This window comes from Cibotium barometz, chromosome 27 (assembly GCF_041138505.1).
Source record: "Cibotium barometz isolate CiBa-2024 chromosome 27, ASM4113850v1, whole genome shotgun sequence".
In the NCBI taxonomy this organism is placed as follows: Eukaryota; Viridiplantae; Streptophyta; class Polypodiopsida; order Cyatheales; family Cibotiaceae; genus Cibotium; species Cibotium barometz.
In genome coordinates this window covers 22,487,633-22,503,534 of record NC_141072.1, presented here as the reverse complement: position 1 = coordinate 22,503,534, position 15,902 = coordinate 22,487,633, and the positions used below count along the sequence as shown (strand labels likewise).

The 15,902-nt window shown below is 44.3% G+C and overlaps 1 protein-coding gene across 9 annotated transcripts in view; it reads right to left on the bottom strand.

Moving 5' to 3' along the window:
* The window catches only part of LOC147623182 (uncharacterized), a 34,560-nt gene extending 18,989 nt beyond the window's left edge, over positions 1-15,571 (bottom strand). For 2 of the 9 annotated variants that reach the window (XM_086821268.1, XM_086821267.1), the window contains exons 1-4: positions 15,231-15,571; positions 14,980-15,070; positions 12,942-14,795; positions 12,700-12,825 (exon numbers count right to left, since the gene is read on the bottom strand). In XM_086821268.1, the coding sequence (XP_086677394.1) occupies positions 13,030-14,795; positions 14,980-15,070; positions 15,231-15,317 (1,944 nt within the window). In that variant the 5' untranslated portion in view covers positions 15,318-15,571 and the 3' untranslated portion in view covers positions 12,700-12,825; positions 12,942-13,029. Of the gene's footprint in view, positions 1-12,699; positions 14,796-14,979; positions 15,071-15,230 lie in introns of all 9 variants that reach the window. The other 7 variants (XM_086821270.1, XM_086821269.1, XM_086821266.1 and 4 more) reach the window with 5 other exon arrangements.
* Positions 15,572-15,902: the final 331 nt, after the last annotated feature.

The window sequence follows — 15,902 nt, the reverse complement described above, 5'->3', positions numbered from 1 at the left end:
AACTGAGTCGGCCAGCTCTAACAGTCATGTTGGATACCACACAGAGGCAGGCGGGCAGCCGACAGCCGTCCACACAACAGGAAAAAATAGGGAAAAATATGGAGTGGGGAAAAATGAGAAAACACCTAAATCGGGCGGACACACCCACAACAGAGGCCCTGGTGTAAATATGCATACAGGAGATGACTGCTAACATGTACTTGTTGTACCAACCACTATACCAACTGTACCAACCACTATAAATGCTGTACCGACAAAATGGAGCATTGTACTTCCTGTACCAACTCTATTGCATGAAGACCTGTGGTTTTTGGGAAAGAATGAGCACCCACATGGAGGTATATGGATTATATTATTGGCTCGGCATTTCTACAACCTACGTTCCGGCTTGGTTGCCTCGTGTTGGGCTGTGTTATGGCATTTGTATATGGATAATCCGGCATCTCTCGTGGGGAGAGTAAGGCCCTCAAAGCTTGTACATGATATTATTCTCCTTGGGTAATAAAATACTCCAAGGGGGGAGTCGGCCCATTCCGGCCTCTATGTGGTGTCACATGTGCAAGCTCCATTTTCAGCATTTGTGGATGTTTTGTCCAGCTTATATATTTTATGCAAAGTGATGATGGATATGTGTTAAGGCTGTGGCCATGTTTAAGTGTTTTAATATGCATTGATGGTATCTACAAGTGTGTCAAAGGCCCTAGTCCCCCGCGCGCCACCGCGAGTTACATTGGTATCAATGCATAGGCTTTCTTGGAAGCGGAGGCTTCCTTCTATCAATAAAGAAGAGAAAAGATTTCAAGTGGGGACCACACTTACCAGGTATTATGGAGACTTATTTAGTCTCACCCATTTCTTTGGGACATGGATTCTTCAGTTATATTAGATTTTTGAGATTGTCTTGTCTCGCCCACTTGATGGGACATGATTATATCTTGAATATACGGCTTGAAGCTTAAAGTTGCGCACAACTTTTAAGAAGCTGGGGAGGATGTCACCAACCTGGACGTTTTCCAATATGAAAGGGGTCTGGTGGACTCTAGGATGTCTAAATATTTGGAAAGTATAAGCTTTGGGAGTGCGGGATTATCCTAGAATACTAAGGACCACTGTCATGGCCCTGTGAAAATGGAACAGCACAAGTGTGGGCATGGTGGTTGCAGAGTCAGAATATTGAATGATTCACATGGGGGGTGCCCGGACAGAGTTAAAGATGTGTGGACATCCCTAGGTGTGAAGGGGGGAACTAGAACATTAAACTTTTAATGTTTATTAAAGTTGCCCCTAGGCCTTAGTGGCCCCTAGGGACTTTTAAAGTTTGGGGGCCCTAGGATTTTTATGGGGAGGAGGGCCACTCCACTTTTGGAGTGTGCTTCTCTCTCCTCCCTCTCTCTCTTCTTTTTGGGAAAAGGAGTCGTGGAGCATCCATGCGTTTGTTCTCAAGCGTGGAAAAGCAAGGGAAGCTTTGGTCGACTGCTGAAGGGTGCTACTGCTGAATTCTTTGTGCTGGAGCAGGCCGTACAGCAGCCGTACAGTGCTGTACGACAGCAGGTACTGCTGTGGACAGAGGCGGTGCAGGCGACCAGCATCAAAATCAGCAGGCGGCCACTTCTGAATACTGCAGAATACAGTCAGTACAGGCTGTACGACTGCAAGTACAGTTCTGTATTAATGCAGGTACACTGTACGGCCAGATCTGGTGCAAGTACAGGTACTGGGCAACACTGTTGAAGGCGGCGCAGGGACCAGCAGCAAATCAGCAGGCGGCTACTACTGGCTGCGCAGGTACAGGTGTGTACAAGTGCTGGCTGCAGGCAAGGATAGCACCTGGCACGTATCCCGAGGTAGTACAGACGGGTACGGGGCTGTTTTTCAGATCTGTACAGTCAAGACAGCATAGAAGTGAACACAAGGAGGAGGGTACAGACAAGTACATGCATGCGTGTGAAGCAAGGTTGTGGAAACAAGTGCCTGCAAGTACAGATTGGTACCGTTGCTTCCTCCATTGCTGTTTCACGAGCTGATTTTGGTAAGCTCCTCATCTGTTCATCTATCTCTCTTTCTATTGCTTGATGTCTGTTGCAGATATGAGCTATCTGGCCCCTTGTGAGAGGAGGGGTATGGCAGATTGACAAGGGTTGAGACAGAGTTTGGACAGTACATGTATGTATGAGCTGAGATGTTGAATCATGTACTTGAGTTATGCCAGATGTATGCTCATGGCTGCCCTGCCTAGTGGTCTTGGCTGATCAGAGGGAGGCACAATGTGTTATTTGGAGACACAGATCTATGTGCATAGATCCTCTGTGCTAAGAGGTGTTGTGGGCCGTCAGATTGGACATACAGGTGTAATCTCTTGGCTGATTTTTGTTGTACTCAGCCATTCATATTTTTGGAATTGAATAAAGGGCACCAAGCTTTGGGGCCAACAGGTGTCGCCTTGTTTTCAGATTTGGGCACTCTAGCTCCAATCTGTTTTGTTTTCATATCTAGACTACAAGTGGACGGGTGACTGCTAGTCTACCGCACTCTGGTTTTTATCAGAGGCCGGTTTCAAGGTTCCGTCCCCGGGACCAATCATCAACTTTCTGAAGGGGGTGAGCTCGTGGTTGCTTTGAAGAAAGCCATCGCTGAAAATTCAGCAAACATGTCTGATACAGAGGATGAGTACTTCTATCATGAAGAAGAAGAACAAGAGACTTCTCCTGAGAGAGATGTATCTGAGGATATTTTTGCAGGAGAACAGGCTGCAGATGTTGAGCCTTATGAGGATGTAACACAGCCAGAAGATGTGCATGGTAAAGAGGATGATGATGCTCGGTTCAAAGATTGTTTGGCTAGTGTTATGGATACTTTTATGCAGCTCACACAGAGAGAGAGATTTGCTGAATTTATGAGATCCCGCACAGAGCCCCGCACAGAGCCCGAGAAAAAGAAGAAGAAGGTTCGTTCTAAGAATCTTCTACAGGGTCATAGTGGTGCCATTCCACAAGAACCATCTTTTGGCCAGTTTCCGAACATGCAGCATGCTTATAGAGCAAACTCTCAGAGTTCCTTCTATGGACAGCCACCTATTCCTCAGCAGAATATGCATCCATATGATAATCTAACGTCTATGGGAAAGGCGAAGGATTACAAGGAAGGGGGAGCTGCAGTGAAGTTTGATACATTCAGTGGGGCCAAGGATAAACTTAAAGCACTTACCTTTTTACAGCAGTTTGATGCTGCTTTTTCTGGTGGGAATTACACAGAGTCCTCTAAGGTGAGGAAAGCTGCCACTTTTCTCAAGGGCAATGCTTTGCAGTGGTGGTCTACTCTTCTTTTGCAGGGCATAGCACCCACCACATGGGTTCAATTTAAACAGGTTTTCTCTTCCGTATGGCTCACATCTACATTTGAGGTGGATGTTATGACCGCATGGCACAAGCTGGATGCTTCAAAGTGTGTGAGTTTGGAGGATTATAACAAGAAGTTTTGGGAAGCTTTACTCCCAGTGACTTCTTACCGTGCCGTGCCATTATCTGAGCGGGTAGAGAAGTATTGTTGTGGGCTGCTCAAAGAGGTACGAGATTATTGTATAAAGACAAGAGTAACGAACATGTCACAGATGATTGAAAATGCTATGACAGCTAATGCGTTACTCACTGGTGGTTCATCTGGGTTTAAAGGTAGTAAGAAATTGAGCAAGAAAGCTGAAAAATTTGGGCATGCTTCTCGTGATGCTAAAGGGTCTTCAGAGACGAAGTATAAGAAGTTGCCAATGCCCAAGAGGACTTCTGAGGAAAGACAGGTTTTGAGAGATGCTCATAAGTGTTTTTACTATACTGAAGAGGGGCATATGTCATTCAATTGTCCCAAAAGAAAGTCCCAAAAGGACTCTGACAATAAAGGAGAGCCCAAGTCAAAGAAACCAAAACCTTCTGGAGGCTTAGTTCCTGATCTCGTGGGGAAAAAGCCAGGTGGTGAAGCTACAGAGTTGTGCAGGGCATGGGGCAAAGTGAGAGATCAGAATGCCTTGATCTTCTTTGACACAGGTGCTAGAGCCAACTTCATTTCACCAGATTTGGCTGGCCGATTGGGGATTCGCGCAGAGGAGATGGGGCCGTTACATGAGGCTAATATGGCTTGTCAAGGGTATGCAGAACCCGTTACTCCTATCATTGGGAAGCTTCGGCTTCATTTGCAGGGTTATGTGGACAGCGAAGAGTTCTTCATCATGCCTTTGGATGGCTGTGATGTTTTGTTGGGGATGGCATGGTGCCACAGGGTACATGCGGTGGTGGATACTTACAATAGGAAAATCACTCTGACTCATAGAGGGAAAGAACATGTATTGGATGTAAAACTCAAAGGGGAATCTGTTCCTATTGTATCCGCTATTTCATCAGTAATGAAAAAGCATCTTTCCGCGTACTTGATTTATGTAAAGGATGCACAGGATGATGAGTCTAAGTCTAATTTGTCTATGTTAGATAAGGACAGGACTGATTTCTTATGTGGATTTCAAGACTGTTTTTCCCAATCATTGCTAGGAGAACTACCTCCTGAGAGGCCAGAAGATCATGCCATAGATCTAATTCCTGGTAGTACTCCACCGAATAGACCGCCGTACCGTGTTAGTGCAGCCCAACAGGAAGAGATTATGAGTCAGGTGCAGGAGCTTTTGAATAAAGGGTTGATACAGCCTAGCTCATCACCCTTTTGCTCACCAGTACTCTTGGTGCAGAAGAAGATGGTTCTTGGCGCATGTGTATTAATTACAGGGCGCTGAACAAGAATACCATCAAGAATCGATTCCCCATACCGAGGATCGATGACATTTTGGAACGCTTACAGGGCTCCGCAGTCTTTAGTCGTATTGACTTGAAAAGCGGGTATCATCAGATACGCATTAGACCCGAGGATGTGCACAAGACAGCATTCCGAACCACGTTTGGGTTGTATGAGTTCTCGGTTATGCCCTTTGGTTTGACAAATGCACCTGCCACATTTAATAGAATGATGGACAGGATTTTCAGGCCTCATAGAGAGTTTGTGGACACATTCTTTGATGATATGATTGTGCATTCACGAACTGAGGAAGAGCATAGAAGGCATTTGGCCATTGTGTTTGCAGAACTCAGAAACCATAGGCTGGTTGTTAATGGCAAGAAGAGTGAGTTCTTACAGGAGATACATTTCTTGGGGCATATTGTGTCTGCGCATGGAGTCCGTATGGATCCAGCAAAGATGGAAGCAATACTTAATTGGCCAGCTTTGAGGACCGTGCATAATGTACGCAGTTTTCTAGGATTGTGTTCCTATTATAGGCGGTACATACGGCACTTTGCTGAAATTGCTTCACCTCTTCATGCTTTGACGAAGAAAGCAACTCCGTTTCGATGGGCTGATCGGGAAATTACAGCATTCAAAAAGCTCAAAGAAAAGCTTACTTCGGACCCAGTATTGGTGTTACCGGACCTCCGAAAGGCTTTTGTTGTCCAGTGTGATGCATGTGGAAGTAGCATTGGTGCAGTTCTCATGCAAGAGGAACATGTCATAGCCTATGAGAGTAGAATATTGCAAGATGCTGAGAAGCATTTACAGGTTTATGAGAAAGGGATGTTGGCTGTAATTCACGCTCTTTCTACATGGAAACACTACTTGCTTGGGGCTGATTTCACTGCACAGACAGATCATCAGACCTTGCGTTACTTCCTCACGCAGACTAAGCTTTCAGAGAAGCATATGCGTTGGGCAAACTTTTTGTCAATGTTTCACTTCCAAATTGTGCATGTGGAAGGCAAAAAGAATGTAGTGGCAGATGCTTTGTCACGCAAGCCACAGGTCTCTGCAGTTTCACTTGCTTATCATCATGAGCTTGATGAAATGAAAGAGCACTATGCCCATGATGAGGACTTTGAAAGGTTGTATGATCAGATGTCTGAGGGTCAGCGGCATGAGCACTATACTCTCAGAGATGGGTTTTTATTGATGCATGGCAGACTGTGTTACCAAGCCATTGCAACTCAAGGTTATGATTGAAAGTCATGCTCCACCGTATGCAGGTCATAGAGGTATTGACGCCACAGTCAAAGCAGTGGAGACTTTCTTTTATTGGCCAACCTTGAGAAGAGATGTTGATGCCTTTGTGAGGCAATGCATCGTATGTCAGAAGGTAAAATTTGACCGTCAGAAGACACCAGGGTTATTACAGCCTTTACCTATTCCAGATAGACCTTGGGAGAGCATTGCCATGGATTTTATATTTGATCTTCCACGGACACAAACGGGAAATGATGGCATCTGGACTATCATATGCAGGTTCAGTAAGCAGGCACATTTCATTCCCGTGCGAAAGACGATCAAAGTGGATCATATGGTGAAGTTGTTCATGGCGAACATCTTCAAGTATCATGGCTTGCCTACGTCTATCATTAGTGACCGTGATCCACGGATGACGAGTTTGTTCTGGAGAGGGTTGTTTGACAACATGGGTACAACTCTCAAGTTTTCATCGTCATTTCATCCACAGACAGATGGTCAGTCAGAAGAGGCTAACTCTACAGTGTTGGATCTTCTCAAGTGTTATGTGTCAGAACACAAGCAACAATGGGAAAAGTATCTTCCTTTGGTGGAGTTTGCATATAACAACACTGTATATACCTCGACAGGCAAGGTGCCTTTTGAGATTGTGGAAGGAGGGAAGAAGGTACCACCCATGTTGCATACAAAGGATAAGATCTTTGAGGCTGATCAGTATGTGGAGAGTTTGGATGAAGCTTATCGGAGGGTTAAGTTGGCACTCTAGAAAACTCAGCAGAAGCAAAAGAAAGCCGCAGACCGTCACAGACGTGATGTACAGTTTGCATTGGGTGATTGTGTTCTTTTGCGCTTTGAAAAGGCTAGACTCAAGAAGATGAAGGGTAAAGAGCACTTTGAAAAGGCTAGACTCAAGAAGATGAAGGGTAAAGAGCGCTTATTCCCTAAGTTGAGCATGCGTTATTATGGGCCTTTTCAGGTTTTGGAAAAGATTGGTGAGGTAACTTATCGTTTGAAGTTACCTAATCACTGGAGGATTCACAATGCTTTTCACGTGAGTCTTCTTAGACCTTTCCGTGGGGATGTGCCTGAGGATGTATTAGATGAGGCTTAGCCGGAAGTTGAGGAACTTGATGAGGTTCTGATTCCAGGGCAGATACTGGCACATAAAGAAAGGAAGGTACGAGGTAAAGTTTCCCGTCACTATCTTGTGAAGTTCAAGAACTATTCACCGATGGATGCGAAGTGGATGGAGGAAGGTGACTTAACAGATTCACCTCAGGTTTTGTAGCTTTATCTCGATGCCTTTGAGTTAGAGCCGACTCTTATTGTGGCTCGTTCAGGTTCAGCAGAGCATGGGTCTGGAGCATTACCTGATGCTCAAGAGGGGGGTAGCACCTCCACTCCCTTGGTACAAACAGGCTCAGATGACATCTAGAGGTCGCTTGGTGCAGTTTTTATCTCACCCGAAGGTACTGAGGCTGACAGTACATCTGTTTATGAGACTTCTATGATATATGTGTACTAGTCACATGGAATTTTGTGGATATGTATGGTTCACAGTGGTATACAACTTGGACTATTACTATGCCATTGGTTTGCAGTGAATGTTGATACATGTGTATGGCTTAGAGAGATTGGGACGCTGATCTTGCCATATTGTATATTTCACTTTGGATATTTTGCTCTATCACCAGAATGCAATCGAGGACGCTTGCCACTTTTCAAGAGGGGGTATGTCATGGCCCTGTGAAAATGGAACAACACAAGTGTAGGCATGGTGGTTGCAGAGTCAGAATATTGAATGATTCACATGGGGGGTGCCCGGACAGAGTTAAAGATGTGTGGACATCCCTAGGTGTGAAGGGGGGAACTAGAACATTAAACTTTTAATGTTTATTAAAGTTGCCCCTAGGCCTTAGTGGCCCCTAGGGACTTTTAAAGTTTGGGGACCCTAGGATTTTTATGGGGAGGAGGGCCACTCCACTTTTGGAGTGTGTGCTTCTCTCTCCTCCCTCTCTCTCTTCTTTTTGGGAAAAGGAGTCGTGGAGCATCCATGCGTTTGTTCTCAAGCGTGGAAAAGCAAGGGAAGCTTTGGTCGACTGTTGAAGGGTGCTACTGCTGAATTCTTTGTGCTGGAGCAGGCCGTACAGCAGCCGTACAGTGCTGTACGACAGCAAGTACTGCTGTGGACAGAGGCGGTGCAGGCGACCAGCATCAAAATCAGCAAGCGGCCACTTCTGAATACTGCGGAATACAATCAGTACAGGCTGTACGACTGCAAGTACAGTTCTGTATTTCTGCAGGTACACTGTACGGCCAGATCTAGTGCAAGTACAGGTACTGGGCAACACTGTTGCAGGCGGCGCAGGCGACCAGCAGCAAATCAGCAGGCGACTACTACTGGCTGCGCAGGTACAGGTGTGTACAAGTGCTCAGCCATTCATATTTTTGGAATTGAATAAAGAAATACCGCAAGGGGCGCCAAGCTTTGGGGCCAACAGGTGTCGCCTTGTTTTCAGATTTGGGCACTCTAGCTCCAATCTGTTTTGTTTTCATATCTAGACTACAAGTGGACGGGTGACTGCTAGTCTACCGCACTCTGGTTTTTATCAGAGGCCGGTTTCAACCACACTCCTAAAATTTAGGAGTTTAGCTATTTTTGGCCCGACTCCGATGAAAATTCTATTCACATCATTACATCTGGAATTGAGCAGATACCAAGAGTTGGCAAAGTGCCTATGACAGAATGTCTACTAGTTGGGATATTTTTAAAGGTAAAGATTATAGGAGAACCCATCTCTTAGATTGGGACATGTGGCAAGAAAGTGGATCAGAGTGAGACAAGTGGCCTCACACTTGTCACTCTAGTTATTGTGTGGCTCTCCACTTGTCATCATAGCCTTCTCTTTCCATTTTCACTCGTGGGAGCTCCAAATCTATAAATTGGAGCCCTCTCTCTTCATTAATAGAGACTCTCTTGCTGCACACTAACCTCTACCACCGTTACAGGCTGCCCTAATGATGGCTTCTCTCTTTCTCTCTCTCTTGAAGGCTGCCCATGAAAAATACCGACTGTTGGGGACTGTTTTAGAGGCTTCCATCACGAAGAAATATTGAAGGCAAGGGTATTTAATCATTTATTATGATTTCTAGCCATTGTACTTGTTGTACCAGTCCTTGTACCTACTGTACCAGCCACTGTACTAGCTGAACCAATCCTTGTACTTGTTGTACCAACCATTTACCAACTGTACCAACCATCATACTTGTTGTACCAACTTTTGTACTTGTTGTACCAACCACTGTACCTACTATACCTACATGTGTACTTGCTGTATCTGTTGTACCAACCACTGTACCGACTGAATGGAGCGTTGTACTTACTGTACCAGCTCTATTGCATGAAGACCCGCGGTTTTTGGAGAAGAATGTGTAACCACACGGAGGTATATGGATTATATTATTGGCTCGGCATTTCTACAACCTATGTTCCGGCTTGGTTGCCTCATGTTGGGCTGTGTTATGGCATTTGCATATGGATAATCTGGCATCTCCCGTGGTGGGGAGAGTAAGGCCCTCAAAGCTTGTACATAATATTATTCTCCTTGGGTAATAAAATTGAAACCGGCCTCTGGTAGAAACCAAAGTGCGGTAGACTAGCAGTCACCAAATCCAATTGTAGTCCAACCAATAACAACTAAACAAGAGCTAGAGTGCTCCAAAACAAGAAAGAGAATGACACCTGTTGGCCCCAAAGCTTGGCGCCCCTTTCGGTATTTCTTTATTCAATTTCAATGGAAAAGATTCAGATGATTACAACATGGCCATCCATGGCTCGTATGTCTGCAAGTCCAATCTGCCAATCCTCAGGACCTCTTAGCATAGAGGTTACACAACCTTGTGTCCCAAGAACACCACATTGTTATCTTCTCTAATCTGCTAAGTTTGTACATCCATGAGGCCTTGAATATGCATCCGACTGAACCATGCACATAGCCATAAACTCAGCCATGAAAACCAATCCACAAACTCATCCAAAACAGCCCACAATCTTGTCCTGCTTCCACCCTCTGAACTGCCAAACTCTTGTCTTGCAGCCAGGAGAGAGAGAAAACTAGTGAGAGAACCTGCTGTCCAGCCTTGTGTTCCCTTCTCACAGTTCACACTTCTCAGCTAACAAACAGTTCTTATCCAAAAGCATTGGAGAGAGAAAAAGGAGAACCTGTAAGTGCCTGTTTGCTCTGCAGCCAGCAGCCAACCAGCTCTTCAAGAACTAAAGAGAGAAAGAGAGAGAGAGAGAGAGAGAAAAGAGACCTGTATCTCTGTTCTGTAGCACAGCCAGCAACCAGCCTGTTTCAAACTCTTAATAGCATGCATAGAAGAGTATTTGACTGCCTCTGTAGCCTCAGCAATACAGCCCGCCTGCAGCCCTTCCAAGAAGCCACCAGTGACCAGCAGCGCAGGTTCTTTTAAGCTATCTTTCCCACACCTGGATATCAGAGCTGCCCGCCTACTGTCCCTCCAAAAGCAGGAGTAAGAGAGAGGCGCAGCCTGCAGCCTGTGATTCAGTTTTTTTACTCAGAAAAACTCCCATGCCTGCAGTCCATGCTGCCTGCCAGCCTCACGTTTTTTTCCCCAAAAAGCTAGAGAGATAGAAACGGGGAGGCATGTACTCGTAAAAGTGGAGTAGCCCTCCCCATAATTATCCTAGGGCCCATAGAGTTTATTAAAACCTTTCCTAGGTGCCACTTAAGGTTATAAACCTTAAGAACTTTAATTCCCTTGGCACCAAAGGTTATAAAACCTTTTGGCTTTAATTATCTTTGTCCCCTTCACACTTGGGGTTGTCCACACATCGTACCTTTTTGTCCGGCCACCCAAGTATGAACTTTAAAATATTTATCTTGCTCACCGACCACCATGCTCACACTTATGCTATACCAATTTCACAAGGTCATGACAAAAATACTCCAAGGGGGGGGTCGGCCCATTCTGGCCTCTGTCTGGTGTCACATGTGCAAGCTCCATTTTCAGCATTTGTGGATGTTTTGTCCAGCTTATATGTTTTAGGCAAAGTGATGATGGATATGTGTTAAGGTTGTGGCCATGTTTAAGTGTTTTAATATGCATTGATGGTATCTACAAGTGTGTCAAAGGCCCTAGTCCCCCGGGCGCCACCGCGAGTTACAGTATCAGAGCTTTAGGCTAATTCTGAGATAGTGTTGTTGTCGATGCCCCTGGCTCCCTCCCTCACGCATGGATGAAACCATTGCCCGTGTCTTGATCTTCTGCCAGCAAACATTGTATCATCATCAAGCTCAACTAGGCTAAGTGTTGTTGGTGTCCCATAAGAAGTGCACAAGTCCAAAGAGCAAAGTGTCAAGACCCCCAGAAGCTGGTTGATGTCAGGCAAACTCAAGGGGAGGGTTTCATGAGAGTTGGTAGGAAACATTGTATCACCATCAAGCTCAGCTAGGCTAAGTGTTGTTGGTGTCCCAAAAGAAGTGCACAAATCCAAAGAGCAAAGTGTCAAGACCCCTAGAAGCTGGTTGGTGTCAGGCAAACTCAAGGGGAGGGTTTCATGAGAGTTGGTAGGCTGCCCCATAAGCTTTTATGGAGCACTCCAAAGAATGAAGTTCATCCAAGGGGTAGAGTCAAGGATGCCAAGATCAGATTCAAGAACAAGGATGTTTGTGTTCAGGGACAGGGCAAGAAAGCAAGGGGACAAAGCGGCACAGATGCAGAGATCTCTACATCAGATCTATCTGGAGTGGATTCAAAGACCTAAGGCAAGGTTTTCAGTGAAAAGGTTGCCATGAAAAGGTTGCCACAAAGGGAAGGATGACAAGTATGGGAGACCATATGTGGAGACAGGGGAGGATGAGAGTCATTCACGGTCAAAGGTTGGAATCCCGTCATCAAGTTTCACAGTAGGGGATGTTGTGTGCGTGCACATGGACATGCTTAATCGCAGGATAAACATCAAGATTGGGCAGTATACGCTATCATAGGCTTGAGGAGGACTAGAGGTGGACCAAAACCCTATCAGCCAGGTGTTGGAGGCCGTGTACATGCAGTCAGCAGCATCAATATTTATGAGTGTCCATGGAGCTGGCCACCGACAGCAGGTCAACCAGTTGATTAATTCCTCCAAGAGCCTATAAAAGGCATACTATTGCTCATTGTTAGTTCTCTCTCTCCCCTATGGAGAGTGGTCATTAGACTAACTTTTGGGGTTGCTAAGGCAACCAGATTGATGTACTTTTTTGTATCATATGAATATACTGAATACACAACCATCTCTCTCTCTCTCTCTATTATCTGTCTATGTTGATTGTTCTTGCATCAAGAGTTCCTATGCAGTGCTTAGGGCTGAAAGAAGACTCCAAGAACTTCCGCATGTGACATTAAATGCTCTTGAAAGCAACCAGTTTTACCTATAGGAAGTATTGGACGTTCACAAAGCCCCACTGATTAGGGAAAACGGTACAATATCTCCTCTTAAGAGTAACTGTCCGTTCGTGATTCTAAAGGTCCCTCGAAAAGAGTGTAGCGCCCAAATTTATTGAGAGATGAAGAATATTAAGGCTTTGGGGAAGGTGAAAAAAGTGGACTGCCCTAATGGGGCGAGCAAGCAGTCCATATCTTTTATTCCAAGAAGTTACATATCCATACCTTGTCATGGTGCACACTGCAACAGAACTGTTACCAAAACAGATTCGCCTCCATGTTGGAATTTCCCACTGCTCTGTAGCACCAGTAGTAAGAGTCTCCGTTAGACCCAGCATCCATCCATACTTGCTACAGCAATTGAGGCATGTGTTAGTGGCTGATGAGGCACCAAAAAGAAAAAAAAAATGCATGCTTTACGCTTCACTAAAACTTTCTGTTTTTGATTGAGAAGTGATTGCAAATACCTGGGTCCTGATGCACATGGGGAAGACAAAGATCAAAGCATTTCCTGCAAGAAATATTTTCATAGAGTTTCAAAGTTAAGAAACTACATTAGCCAGAGCATTCTGCATAACCTAAAAGTTGCATGTCCTCCACCTTTTGGGCCTCCTCCAAACAACCTGCTTTTCTCAAACCATAGCATATAATTTTGTAAGTCCAGGTGTCCGGACTATAGCCAAATTCAGCCATCTTCTTAAAATATCCATAAGCATCATCTGCACGATCTGCCTCTACCAGGTGCTTTAGCATTACTTTAAAAACATCTGGATGCAAGTGTAGGCCATCTTGCAGTAACTGTGTAAAGACCTCACAGGCCTGTGCAGTTAGACCTGACTCCCCATACCCAGCAAGCAGACACTTGTACGTAGTCCAGTCGGGCCCAAACCCTCTTGCATCCATCTCCATCATCAATGTCTTTGCATGTTCCGTTCTACCAGCCTTTCCACAACCATACACTAAAGTATTGAAAATTATGGCATTAGGAGAGCATCCAATCACGTCCATCTCTTCAAAGAAACACAATCCATCTTCAAACCTGCCTGCTTTCAGAAGACCACTAATAAGAGAATTGTATGTCCTCACATCAGGCAAAAGGCCCCTCAATTTCATCTCCTGAAAGTAACCAAGTGCCTCGTTGACATCACCATACTTGCTCAGTGCTGTGATCACCGCTGTGTAAGTGACAGCTGTTGTCATAGCAGGCATTCTCCTAACCTTATTAAACAAAAACTTTACAGCATTCAATCTCTTTGCCTTTCCAAGGCTATCTATAAGTATGACAAAGGTATATGAGTTGGGATACAGCCCCCCCTCAAACATCTTTTCTACAATCGTAATAGCTATATCTATGTGACTCGATCTGCCTAAAATGTTCAACAAAGTATTGTAAGTTATAGTCAGTGGTGTTATACCTTCTAGCCTCATCTCCTTCCACAGCTCATAAGCTTCATGTGCTAGGTTTGCCCGGCCTAGGTATTTTATCAAAATATTGTATGTTACAAGATTAGGATTGGGACCAGATCTCTTCATTTCCTCATAGACTTTCAAAGCCTTGGCAAGGTCTCCACACTTGCCAGCTGCCTCTATGAGAAAGTTGTAGCTCCGAATATTGGGCTGGATGCCTTTGGCTGGCATCTCCTCAAACAGCTTAACAGCCTCTGCCAACCTTCCTTCCATGGCAAAACCTTTCATGACAAAATTGAAAAGGTTGGGCCTTGTTACACAGGCCCTTGTAGTGAGCTCCTGAAGAAGTTGGTGTGCCTCATCAACTTCACCATTGAGAGCCAATGGCACAATCAGAAGATCTAAAACTACTGCATCCGGTTCCCTACCCTTATCTTTAAACTCCTTGTATATAACAAAAGCCTCCTTGTACTGCCCTGTCTTGACAAGGCTTTCTACGAGGGTTGTAAATACTACCCTTGTAGGACGCAAGCCTCTCTCAATTGACTCATCCCAAAACTTACGGGCCTCTTCAATATGTCCTGCTTTACTAAGGTTAATAATCAGTGTTCCATACATCATTTTTTTATACATACCACCCATACCCTTCATTGCAACAAATATTCTACAAGCCGTCTCTACTTGCCCTAATCTGGCAAGGCCGCCTACGAGTTCCTCATGGGCCTCTACAGTGGCCAAGATCTCCCTACTTTTCATGTCATTGAAGAGCTTGAGGGCGTCCTCCATTTTTCCTTTCTTGCAAAGCAAGATTATTGACATGCTTTGATATGCAGCTGCACTGCCAAATCCATTCTTGTTATCTTGCAAGTGGAAAGCCGGTGCTCCCCTTACATGCACAGCCTCCTCTGGTATACCTGCACATTATCAAAGGACTCCCTTTTGTATGTTATGTTCTAAGCCTCTTCTTTGCAAGGGGGAAAAAAACAGCTCTACTCAAGAAACATTGCACCAAAGAGAAATCAAACAGGTCAGCTAAAGATTTGCAGACTTGTTTGGCTCACCATCAAGAAGTATTGAGAAAGGAGAGAAAACCCACACCTGTCTTTTTGGAGGAAGAAGAGAACCTTTGGCAACTGTATCTTACAAAAAGTACAACCTGAAGAAGTTTGGAGATGGCACGGGTCATCTGCTAAAACACAAACCATCCGACAGTTCTCTAGATAAGAAAAAGTTAACTATACCAAACACTAAAAGCCTATTCAGTCGCTAAAGACAACGCTTCCCTTACATGATAATTTTCAGATAGCTGCAGCGAAGACTAGTACAAATGGTAGAGATATAAGCCACACCTGTACTTGTAAGGAGGAGTGAAAACTTCCGCAACTCCTCCTTCCAAAAAGTACAACCTTGAGATGTTTACAGATGGCCCAGATCATCTGCCACAACACAGCTATCCACGTTCTTCAGATACCCCCAAAAAAAAAAAAAAAGGGCACAAAGTTTTGCAAGGGCAAACTCTTCATGATTCTAGCAGCACGAGCTTAGATAGAAAAGAAGAGAGGTGATGAAAGAAGCAACGAAGGGGCCTGGTCTTGCTGCCAAAAGCATGAATGCACTGTTGAAATCAGGGATGCACGTAGATGTGGGGAAGCGTGAAGGCCATTATATAACATCCTCTTGACCCAAGTAGAAAGAAGAGAATCACCAAAATTTTATATTTTAAAGTAAAATTAAAAATTAAAAAAAGCTTAATAGAGATACTCAAAAAATAATAATAATAACTTACAAAAATAGACAAATATATAACTAAATCACACACCCCCACATACACACAAACAAATTTTTTATTGAACCACAACAAAAAAAATTCTAACAAACAAGCTAAATAAATTTTTAATAACTAATTAGCAAAAACAAACTTTAAATGACTAATTTACTTTAAAAAACAAGTAAATACAAAAATACAAAAAGTGCAAACTTTACCTCAGAGATTGTCCAATCATGAAGTATAAGATCATCAA